Here is an 11,891-nt window from a genome sequence, read left to right as displayed (position 1 = left end):
GATCTACTGAAACTCTTACCACACTCGCCACAAGTATAGGGTCTGGTCCCACTGTGAACCTTTAGGTGTGCTTGTAGTCGATCATTGTGAAAGAAAGCTGCACCACACTCTTGGCAACAGTACCGTCTCTCTCCTGTGTGGGTTTTCATGTGCACAACGAGGTGGCACTTGTGAACGTAGCCTTTCTCACAGATCTGGCAGAAATGTTTACGTTTTGTTTTGTGGTTTTTGTTCTCATCGGTTCCAGAGGTCCTCCCATTTGTATTATGTTTAGATTTTTCTACGTATCCAGAGCATTTAGTCGATTCTCCACTTGGTATCTTTGTAGATTTGTATGTCAAAGTACGGCAAACTCGTGCCCCCCTTAGTTTTTCACACTCACTCAAAATTAACACATCAGAATCAGTTGTGTTAATATTTTGTGACTCAGTAGAACTTTGCTTTATAAAATTATACAAAAAGTCATCAAAGCATTCCGCAGGTTCACTTTTCAGTTCAGTAATATTGTCTTTGTCCTCCCGTTCATGACGATCATTCACTTTCCTCTTGAGATGCACAGTTTGGTCATCATCAAGTCTCTCTGGACTCAATTTGCTTCTGGTTTTTACACAACCGGGAAAACCTTTAGAAAATGTACAACTGCTTGAAATGTGATGGTGCGACGACAGACACATCTCTTTGTCTTCGGGCTCTGTCTTAATTGGTTTGCAATTGGGCATTTGTGGTTGGTTCATTTGAATCACTTAGTGTCGCGACTGATCCTCTGTTACTTTGCAATCTAGGAGCCCAACTAGAACAAAAATAAATATTTAGCTAATGCTGGTAGCCTACCATTTAAAACACAGAGGTTGTTTTAATCACGGACTATCTGGTTACTTTTTCACATTTACGATACAGGCTATTTTGGTGCAAATCACAAGACTCAACAAAAATATTACTTGGCAAAACTGTGGTTTGAAACTTAATCTTTATACTTGCAAGATCTCCGGTTTGCTAGCTCGGGTTAACGCTGATCTCTGAGACTACGGCGGCCGAGGCGTGTCAACGCTTTGCAAAAGCCACAACACAAATGCAGCAGTCACAGCACAACGGAAGTGACCAACACTTCGGTAGGATTTCTCCGGTAGAAGGAAGCCTATCGTTTTTAATAATATAATACATTTTTTAAACTATCATTATTACTGTAGCTCTAAAAACGTAACTCCTTAGCCCATGCGTATAGTAACTCACGGATTTGGAGGAGCGTTCTCGCTAAATCTGTAGGATTTAGGGCTGTCCCACTATCAAATCGTCAAGTGCGCGAGGGCTCTCGCAGACATTTGAGCCCTTCATGCAACCCTTTTCGTAAATACGCATTTTTGCAGACTTTGCGTAAGTGAACTGCTCACAATTCACAGCGTTGTGGCGTGGAACACCAGTGTTACCAGGGAAAGCCGGAAGCGAGCCTCATAAAACAAGAAAGAAGAAGACCCAATACCAATGTCCCCCCTAAACTCTGAACCCTCACAGATTTACTTAACGTCACCTGATAAGGGATTGAGTGCACGAGACTGCAAGTGCTCAACATGCTATAAATAGGAATGGGACAGCAGTTCGCGGCATTATCACGTTATCTTGACAACGCGGAAACATGTTACACACTATTGTAGGTTTGGGACTTTTTATTTTACGTTTATTACTTTCTCCACGGCCAAGGCACGTAAGGACCCGACTGTCTGAGGAATACATCTTGCAGGCTCTTGCCTCACAGAGTGGACAAGAGGTAATTGTCGATAATTATGATCTTTGTCAATAATCAATGTACTATTTTTTATTAAAACGGCATCATTAAGCAAAAACTCATAATTGCATAAAGTAGGAGTGCAATAAGGTGATTGCATTCTTCTGATTTCATGTGTTCTATATAGGGAAGTCAGGTGGCTGAGCGGTGAGGGAATCGGGCTAGTAATCCGAAGGTTGCCAGTTCGATTCCCGGTCATGCCAACTGATGTTGTGTCCTTGGGCAAGGCACTTCACCCTACTTGCCTCGGGGGAATGTCCCTGTACTTACTGTAAGTCGCTCTGGATAAGAGCGTCTGCTAAATGACTAAATGTAAAATGTAAATGTATATACCATCTTAAATCCTTGTTGTGTTTCTTTGTAAATGTAGGCATACCAGCTCACTCAATATGCCAGGCTGAACACCCATGTGCCAGTCCTCAGGCTGTACATGGATGTGGAGCGAGACATGAAGAGTGATTTCAGGATGTCGAGGCAGGCTTTCAACGGTCTGCTAAATATTTTGCAACAGGAGAGGGATCATGGCTGGGGACACAATTTAGAGGTCCTTATTTTTGTTTTTTGGCTGGCCCATGGGGCATCTTATCGGTCAACGGCACAGGCTTTTGATGTGCCAAAGTCAACTATTTTTAGAGTTGTGCACAGAATTGCCAAGGAGATTCGCAGATGCAAGTCTAAGGTCATCTTCTTCCGCAGTCCAAACACCTTGGAAGAGGTAGGCCTAGGATTTGGACAGCTGGCACGGCATAAGGCCTTCAATAAGGCTGTGGGGGCCATAGATTGCTGTCACATACGTATTAAACCACCCGAACATAACCAGTTGGATTATTTGAACTACAAACGGTTTCACTCCATTAAACTTCAAGGCATCTGTGACTCATCTGGGAGATTTCTGGACATTTGTGTTGGTTATGGAGGCTCAGTACATGACACACAGATTTTAAGAAACAGCCCTGTTTATGTCCATTCCCTGTATCCCCCACCTGGGAACTTTCTCTTGGGAGATGGAGGCTACCCTTGTCTTGAGCTTCCAATTCCAATTATAACCCCTTTTAGACACCCATTACAAGGGAGGATGCAGGAACCCTTTAATGGAAAGCATGGCAGGGCCTGGTCCATAATTGAAAGGACATTCGCAGCCATGAAGGCACGGTGGCGGGCCACCTTATTCAAGGCACTGGAGGTTAGGCCCGAATTCTGTTCAGAAGTTTCCCTGGCCTGTGCGTTCCTCCACAATGTGTGCCTTACACATGGAGATGTCTTGGAAGAGCCAGGGCTCCAGCCTGAAGGACCTGAGCTCCAGCCGGAAGGACCCCTTGCTCCACTTGAAAAACATGACTTCCAGGAGAGGAGTGGGGCCTACATGAGGGATGTGCTGTGTGCCTACATATCCACACCCTCAAGCCCCTTTTAAGAGTTCATGATTATGCCAGAAGATGGATATTTTACTTTGGGCTGAGTCAAATCCCCTTTAGTTTACATTCAATACCAGCTATAACAACCCTGATTTACCCTTTAAACATTTCTGTGCAACTTGATAAACATTTGGACTTTGTGGAGATAAAAGCTATAAATAACCACATGACTGCCTTCTGTGATTCTTGTTTGTTATGGATCCAAAGTTTTTGACACTCAAGAATGACATCACAACACACGTTTGTTTTGTACCCACAAAACCCCCTTAAGGCGAACCCTTTCACTCGTCATGCTGGAAATCTCAATTCAAAGAACACTGCACTGGGGCGAATGTAAAGCAAATCATGTTTAATGTCATGCAGCTTTAAACCATAATCTGATTTAAGAAACAAATCTATGAAACATTTTAAATCATGAATTTATAAAATCATAACTGACCAATCCATAGGGTTGATAATGCATGAAAATATTCCAACAAATAAATGAAACGGCTACTGCTTTTCCACCAACTTCCCTAAGATGCAAATAAGTTTGTCTATTTGGTCCTGCTTTTTATTTTTTCTCTCTTCTTCCTTCTCATCCAGCTCTCTCTGCCTCTTTTCCTGCCTTTCTGTGTACTCCTTTAAGTACTCTATAACCTCATTTTTTCTTTTTCGGGATTTGAGCCTTCTGGAACCCTCAGACAGGGTACTGGATGGCCCTGGAGCAGAGGTACTGGCCACCTCATCAGGCTCCTCTTCAACATCTAAGTCAACAGCTGTTTTGATGATATTCAGAGGCCTGATAGAGTCCCTCTGCCCCAGAGCCTTCTGCATCGCCTTGAAGAAAGGCCAGCTTGCAGCTGTTACTTCCCCACTCTCTGTCCCTGATCCGGTCATTTGTAGTATCAGATCCTGTGTAATAGATGCAAAAAGAATACATATTACATATTTTGATCAAACCTTTCTGTTTATAGAAAAGTATCCAGATAATTCATGAAGATTCAACATTAGTGTAAACTAAACCCACAGAGAAATAGCCTACATGTGATACAGTGGCCCATTCATTGGATACTAGATAAAAAGGATTTCACCCTATACTTTTTCTTTAGGTTTTCCCATTTCTTAGCTGCTTGGACATTTGTCAGACTGTCATCCAGTCCCATCTCTTTGATGACCACACTGTTGAGCAGAAAGCAAAGTTGGGGGTCCGTTGATTGTATTGACAGAGCAGGACATTTACTACATGACACACACACACAGTTTGTGATTTTGTAGCTAGAAAACTAACATTCCTAAAATGTAGGTCTATAGCTACTTGCTGAATACTTACTCAAATCCATAAGCAGATGCTTTTCTGTGGCCAGTAAACTGAGCATCGTGCTCCATCCGCAGATTAATGAATTGCATTGTTTGTTGATCGCTCCCTGTTTATAAACAGATAGTCATGTTGGATCAAATCTCATGAAAGCATATTTGTAATTTATCATCATAGGACAAACTATCCACAGTTCTGGCTATATGAACCATCAGTGAGCTTTGTGTTTAAACTTACATGTAAACTTTTTTTTCCTAACCATGTTAACTTCAGGGTTAATTGCTCCTTCCATGCTTGATTGTTTACCGTTCTTTTTTTTCTATTACGATGCGGGTTTGCTTTCGGCCTCCCTTGGTAACCCGAAGTGTGTTTCAAGTCACAGCGCCGTGGGCATTTCCCTTAGCCAAAGTCTGCAAAAATGCAGACTTAAAGGGCTCAAAGGGGCTGCGAAAGGGCATAAAGGGCTCAAAATGGCTGCGAGAGAGCCCTCACACACTTACCGATTTGATATTGGGACAGGCGGACCACCCTAAACCCTACAGACTTAGCAAGAACGCGCTTCAATGTCTGCGACTCTGGTATGGAAAGCTGTATTGTTGAATTTGCTATAGGCCTATATCTTCACTGAGACTACCAAAAAAAACGAAAAGACAATATCTTTATTGAACGCCATGATAAAATCCCCAGTTCCCCTGTTTCAATGTAACTCAGATATTTGTATAAATCATAAATCGTGTTTGGTATTGTTTGTGGGTTTGTATTTCAATCGAAATAAATAAATAAATAAAAGATGACGACGTGTCGCCGTTTTTTCCCGTAATGCATTGCGCCGATTCAGTACACGTCATTACAACGCACCGGTCTCAGCGCTGAGGTGGACTTCTCTCTTAGGTAGACGTGTGTCAGAGGAGCTGCAAAACAATATACTTAATTCTAAGCTGTGAGAAACACCTTGCAAACTCATGATGATCAGAATAGCTGCCTTTCTTGCTCTTCTTGTCTGCGCTTGTTCTGGTAAGTAAATCAATGATCAGATCAGGGATTGCCAGCTTGATACTTTCGTGTTAGCTAACTAAACTAGCTCCCCCCCTCCCCCCTAGGCGAGATAACTAACCACAAGCTGGGCCTGCTTGCCTGCAAATTAACAATATCGAATTCATTGAAATAGAGAAAGCTACTTTAAACCTTGTTCAAAGCGTCCTTTATTTGACTAGCAAACTACCTTGCTAGTTAGCTCTGATGTAGCTGACTGGTTGTTAACTACTTGCTAGCTATCTACTTAAGTTATGGCTATCTTTCTTGACCAGCCAGCTAGGTAAAACGTTAATGAATTTGCCCTGATGTATTGACTGTTACTATGACATCAATACTAGCTATCTTGCTGCAGAGGTATCGTATGCAGTAACAAAATATTAATAGCCGTTTATGCGTTATAGCTGAAAGCTGCACAGACCCTGTGATCACTCCCTCGGCCTACACAACCTCGGATGCCGTCATCTCCTCCGAGTCCGTCTTCATCGTTGAGCTCAGTCTGGCTTGTGCCAACGGAGCGCAGGTAGTCACACCTGATCATGCACTCTAAAGGGTCATTTATTATAATCAACACTATTATCCTTTGCCTTAAAATACTTAAGTCAATGTTCAAAAGTTTTTTTGATAGCTATAAATAAGTAGCCATAGCCAGTTTTGTTTTAGCCTTGGCAACTATTCTACTGTAATATGTAGATGTACTGGGTGATGTCTCTGCAGGCCTGCACAGGGCCAAAGTCCAGACATCATAGATAAGACCAATGTATGTTTTTGCCTCCAAGTAATGTAATATGAGTGCTAATGCACACACTTTTTGACAGAGTGTGGCGCTGTATGCTGATGTCCAAGGAAGACAGTTCCCTGTGACCAGGGGCCAGGATGTTGGAAAGTACCAGGTAGGACAACTACAATGTCTTGCCTGTTGTATGTTTATTTATTTTTTTGCAGTCTGTTAACATAACATTGTGTACTCCATCTTTCTTATACAACCTCAGGTGTCTTGGAGTCTTCCCCACAAACAAGCTAGTTCTGGAACATACCAGGTCAAATTCTTCGATGAGGAGTCTTACAGCTCCCTGCGGAAGGTAGGTTTATTCTCTCACATGTGGCCACGTGACTAAGCAGATCCTGTTTATCGCTGTTATGTTATTGTGAATCAAAAGCCTTTCAGTGATCTTTCATGTGTGTGTCTCAGGCTCAGAGGAACAATGAAGATGTAGCATCCATCCAGCCTCTCTTCTCTGTCAATGTGGATCACAGGGTGAGTCTGAAGCAAAAAGATGAACACTGATCACCACTTGATAATGTAGCAGAGAATTTCACTTTTATTTCTTAGTTGTTGCCTGTGCATTGCGATGCCTCTCTTATTGAAGCCGCCATGTTAGCAAAGAGTATTTATCATCATGTACTTTATCGTTATTTATGGTTATTTTAATTGTAATCTAAATTGCGCAGAGCAGCACTTTATTGAACCCCAAGGGGAGGAGTTTCTTTTAATTTGAGTGTGTGTGTGTGTGTGTGTGTGTGTGTATGTGTGTGTGTGTGTGTGTGTGTGTGTGTGTGTGTGTGTGTGTGTGTAGGGTGCATGGAATGGCCCCTGGGTGTCCACTGAAGTGCTGGCGGCTCTCATCGGCATCCTCTTCTACTACCTTGCCTTCAGTGCCAAGAGCACCATCCAGGCATAGAGGAATCTGAAGCCATCTTTTGTTTTGTTTGACACTTTTGTATCTTCATGCAGAATGACTGAGGGACACTGAATTCACACGCACACACACTAATCTGTGTGATTTTAAGATTGACTGTGTCTTATTTGTGTGAAATTCCAGAAAATTCCAATGTTTGTTTGTTTTTTTAAATTGTGGAATTGTGGAGTAACATTCTGAGGGAACCATTGTAAACAAACTCAAAATGATCAAATGTACACTGTACACAGACAAAATGTACGCAGACTGTTTGATTTGTGTGAAATGACGGAACAATCTGTTTTGTGTTAGAAGTTGTGGGAAATTCTCACATCCCGAAGAACATGTTGTAAACCAACTGAAAGAAGAACATGTAAACAAACAAACGAGTGCAAATGTATTTGAATAACCAGGACCTGAAAGCCAAGAATTGTTGGTACTCATCCTGACCCAGACAGATGCATGTAGATATGGCTTTGAGGCCTTCAAGAGCACAGTGTTTGCCTTTTAGCTTTCATGCACACTCCTTTTCTGTAGCATGGTCTTTTCATTAACAGTGCAGATTAATAACGCCTTCAGGAGAGTAGAACAATTCTTAAATCTTCCCGGGCTCCTAAGGGGCAGGAAATGTTTGTACAGATTTGATGCATCTGCTTGCGAAAGAAGCCCAACATTGTGTGATTGGAGATTTATTCGGTCAAATGAATAAACGGTTTGTTACTACCCATGTTTGGCCTTGTCATGGTGCATGTGATTGTCAGTCACAGACAGACTGGCTCCACATAAAATTTAATTTTTCCAGTTCAAGGCAAGTTAGACAATTGACTCCATTGAGGACTACTGCTCAAATGTGATTTTCTGTGCAATTTCATCACTTCAATGAGCCATGTAATGAAATGGACTATAAATTACATGCCCATACTTGCTTTTATTGGATACTGACACATCCTTTATAACTATAGTTAGAAACAGTATTTGTGCTGTTAGGACTTTGTAAATAAGTTAGCTTTCCTCAATCAAAACCTTATAATTAGAATGAAAATAAGATCCACTTGGCAATCATAACCTAACAAGTCACAACTATATAATTTTCCCCCACAACAGTGTCATGTTCACATTGATACCACACACACATTTTACTTGAATTATTATTTTTTACAAAATGTGTCCCTCATAAACCTTATTCATTTTAGAACCCTGAGATCAATCTTTTTCTGAATTTCAGTTTACAGAACATACTTCTGGTATATTTTGATCTCCAGTTTTAGAGAACCAGGTTATCTGTAGGAAGATGGGATGTTAGGAATGTTAGTCAGACCCATTTCACATCTGTTTTAATAAACTCATTTCTTTCAGCAGCCCATCCCTTAATTAGTTTACATGGCATGATGAAGTAAACAAACTCATAAAACAAACTGCCGCAGTAAACCTGATCACTAGCTGGACTTTAAAGAGGCACCGGCACACCGGATGGAAATTGAGTTATTTTTGTTTTTGGAAAGCTCAGGGGGGGCAGAAATAACTGTTTCACTGGCATACCTAGATAGCAGAGGAGAGCACGCTCTACATTTCAAGTGGTCTGAGCAGGCTGATGAGAGTTTGCTATAGTTTAAGTTTAAGTACATTTAATTCTGGTTTACTTTGCTTTAGCTAACTTGAATTCCACATTTAATGTAGGGGGGTCGACACACTGCAAACACTGCCCTCTTCAGTACTCCCAGGTGGACACTCAGTGGCAGCACTGAGACAACTGATTGAGCAGTGCTGTTGGTTTCTCCACATCATCTCACGCATTATAACAGACATACTGTAGGCCTACTGTATGTCAAGGCTATTGTATGTAGTCTGCACGCCTACATAGTCATCACAAGAAGGATTAAACATTGCCATCAATGTATCACAACCTAACTTACACATCTGGTGCTTTGTTTTTTTTACTGTGGCTGAAGCATGCCATTCTTTTTCAGCACTTTCTGTTACGTTGAAATGAAAAAAAGTGAACATGAACCATCACACTCTTTGCTTACAAAACTGCTTGCCATGACACTATCTGTTCTAAGTGTGGCTAACATGATATAGAGTCACCTACATTACACAATGTACAAAGGACATAAGTACTTAATAAGTAATAAGTAAATAAGTTAAATAAGTAAGTTTCTTACTTAACTTATATTTTCTTTTGCAGTCAAAAGAACACAATAGTTCTTACATAGTGCACACAATAGTTGAATAGTTAGGCTCTCTAGACTCAACCCCTTTCATGTCACATTAATGGTTATGGCTATCTCTGTAGTAGTGACAATGTGAATTCCAAAACAATGCAAAAATGTGTGTATGTGTGCGAGAGAGCAGAGTTTGGACCCTCCCTCTGACAGCCCAGTGTGGTTTGGGACAGACAGTGAGAGGATGGAGGGAAGTAAATGTAATGTATGTATCCACTCAGACACAGACACTGACTCATTCTGAATCTTCTATGTGGTGTGACTTCACCCAGTCTGGTGTCTGGGCCCCCCTGGACTAACGGCAGCTATATTTGTCTCCAGTGGTGTCCCACCAACTGGGGCAGTACCATCACACAACAGAATACACTTCTTGGTTTTTCAAGGTTTTAGATGGATCTATAAATGTATGTTCACACTGTTTTTAAGATTACATTATATCTTATTTACATCATGACAACATTGAATAATCAATTGAATACCTGGGAGGAAACACCATGACGTATATTGTTACCATTGAAGCTTACACCTGCTAATTTCTTGGAAAATAAGATTGGAAATACAGTGATAGCACTGTTTGTATATAATCGACTGAGCTTGGTGAACCGAAGGCAGTGAGTGCAGCTGAAGGTGGGTGGGGTGTGTGGGGGGCGTGGGAGGGTGGGGGGTGTAGGGGGGGGGGGGGTGGCTATGTGCTGCGAGGCAGAGAAAGCAGCAGTGACAGAGGTGTAAACCATGGTCCCGGGAGGTCAGACACCACTGGGCTTAGCCGGACTCAGCAGAGTGGAACGAGGCGTCTCGCAAATGATTCTCACATGAAGTAACGTCTGTGGGATGCTACTGTAGGCTTTGTGTTTTGAGGCTATTCAGTGCACTTTGTGGGGCTCCAAACCCAACAGTGGACGCCGTCTGCTGTACTGTAACAGCAGAGTCAGGAAGACATTTCTCTCGCCCAGATCATTCACCCGTGATTTCCTTTGCTCACACTGTAACAACAGTGATGGTCCAAGTCGCACCACTGAATCATAACATTGTGGAGAATGTTTATCTCTTTATCCCCGACCCTCTTTGGGATTGTGTTTGAGCTGTATAAACAAACAGCAAGTTCTACTTTTCCTCCAAACACATTTATCCATCTTCTGTTTTCCTGTTGGCTGTTTTGGTCCCCTCTAATCCTCTTTGCTACTGGAGTCAATTGCCTGACAAGAATGAACCTTATATGGCAGCAGTTTCTTGTTTCTTCTCAAACCCATCTATCTCCTCTCACCTACTGCATCAATGTAGAATTTCTCTCCGCCTCACACCCTTGGGTCAGGTGTTATGACACAACCTTGTTCGTGTTTGCATACCCTCCAAGACCAGGCACATATTGTATTTCAGGTTATGCAAGAAAATGCATCTTGTGCGGACCACTGTTGCCTGTAAAAATGGGAAAAAAACTTTGAAAGAGCACTCATGAAAATATATATTCCAGGTGTCTATCATGAACGTTTTTACCATGTATCAAGTTCTTGTAAAGGCCTTAATGGATCAGCTTTGCTCTTACACTTAGTCATAGTCATGGCAACCAATAAAGGATGTAGTAATAAACTGGAACCATGATCCAACTGGACATTTTCTTTTAAATATAAAAGCTTGGGGATTTTCGTGAAATGTATTTGGAATAAAATGAAGTTGCAAACAGTGGCAGTTATAACAAGGATACCTATAGTTATAATAAGGTTACCTACAGTTATGACAAGGCTACCTATAGTTATAAATGTAGACCTTGCAAATGTCTTTGATGGGAGGAAATTTCCTGGAACGAAACAAATACACACAAATAGGATCTGCAGCTGTTCTCCTAATCCAATAGAAACTCTAGATATCTGTCTCTTAAAAAAACCCATTATAAAGTGAATTAAATAAGACTCATTATCCTTATTAGGGTGTGGCTGAGGAAAGAATGGATCTTCCAGTTAGTTTTTTCTCCAATACTGTATCATTGAGCTGTAGCGTACACAATGCTATCCTGTAATGTGCTAAGGCGAAGAGATCTGTAAACCAACGCCTCAGAGGTCAGGGATTAGCTCTGCCCCCCCAGTGCCTCGGAATGAGCTTAGTAGCCGTGAGAGTCATTTACTCAGGTCTGTGCTGGAGTTCAGCAACCACAGTCAGATCATCAGATTGATACTGGCACTGGCCAACGGAGGTTTCTGGATTCTTCAGAAGGCCGCCAAGCATGGTCCGCGCCTGACCCTAATTGATTTTAATGGAGAAGTTCACCTGTTTTGCGGCCCCCGTCTCTGAAGTCTCATGGCAGGTCATTTATTTGGTTAATATCCCTTTCACAAGGTCAGTCCTGGCAGGCCGCCGCCTCCGCCCCTCCCCCCGTAGAGTAATGAAGAAGTGACCTTGAGTGAAGACATCAGCATGGGTTCAGCCCAGATGCCATCAATGTCAGCCCTCTGGACTCCAACCTAACCCTGA

General features: G+C 41.9%; 2 protein-coding genes and 1 long non-coding RNA gene across 3 annotated transcripts; 2 read left to right on the top strand and 1 right to left on the bottom strand.

Annotated features, from left to right (window-relative positions):
- Positions 1-872: 872 nt before the first annotated feature.
- LOC134018565 (putative nuclease HARBI1) lies at positions 873-3,415 on the top strand. Its single transcript, XM_062458609.1, has 2 exons — positions 873-1,762; positions 2,151-3,415. Exons 1-2 carry the CDS (start codon positions 1,631-1,633, stop codon positions 3,192-3,194), a joined length of 1,176 nt encoding a protein of 391 aa, XP_062314593.1. The 5' UTR covers positions 873-1,630; the 3' UTR covers positions 3,195-3,415.
- Positions 3,416-3,726: 311 nt separating this feature from the next.
- LOC134018567 (uncharacterized) lies at positions 3,727-5,075 on the bottom strand. Its single transcript, XR_009929949.1, has 4 exons — positions 4,730-5,075; positions 4,508-4,601; positions 4,269-4,356; positions 3,727-4,089 (listed from the first exon to the last, which is right to left on the bottom strand). It is a non-coding gene; the product is annotated as an uncharacterized LOC134018567 (long non-coding RNA).
- Positions 5,076-5,336: 261 nt separating this feature from the next.
- ssr4 (signal sequence receptor, delta) lies at positions 5,337-7,926 on the top strand. Its single transcript, XM_062458610.1, has 6 exons — positions 5,337-5,506; positions 5,929-6,047; positions 6,343-6,417; positions 6,517-6,606; positions 6,717-6,782; positions 7,102-7,926. Exons 1-6 carry the CDS (start codon positions 5,455-5,457, stop codon positions 7,204-7,206), a joined length of 507 nt encoding a protein of 168 aa, XP_062314594.1. The 5' UTR covers positions 5,337-5,454; the 3' UTR covers positions 7,207-7,926.
- The last annotated feature ends 3,965 nt before the right edge of the window (positions 7,927-11,891 follow it).

This window comes from Osmerus eperlanus, chromosome 4, assembly GCF_963692335.1.
Source record: "Osmerus eperlanus chromosome 4, fOsmEpe2.1, whole genome shotgun sequence".
Taxonomy (NCBI): Eukaryota; Metazoa; Chordata; class Actinopteri; order Osmeriformes; family Osmeridae; genus Osmerus; species Osmerus eperlanus.
Note: the sequence above shows the minus strand (reverse complement) of the source record. Positions and strands in the feature narration are given on the sequence as shown.

Excerpts from the sequence above, each read along its gene's own strand:
- LOC134018565 (XM_062458609.1), top strand. The coding sequence starts at position 1,631 with ATGTTACACACTATTGTAGGTTTGGGACTTTTTATTTTACGTTTATTA. Across the intron at positions 1,763-2,150 it reads CCTCACAGAGTGGACAAGAG|GCATACCAGCTCACTCAATA; the intron begins GTAATTGTCGAT and ends TTGTAAATGTAG.
- ssr4 (XM_062458610.1), top strand. The coding sequence starts at position 5,455 with ATGATGATCAGAATAGCTGCCTTTCTTGCTCTTCTTGTCTGCGCTTGT. Across the intron at positions 6,418-6,516 it reads AGGATGTTGGAAAGTACCAG|GTGTCTTGGAGTCTTCCCCA; the intron begins GTAGGACAACTA and ends ATACAACCTCAG. Across the intron at positions 6,783-7,101 it reads CTGTCAATGTGGATCACAGG|GGTGCATGGAATGGCCCCTG; the intron begins GTGAGTCTGAAG and ends GTGTGTGTGTAG.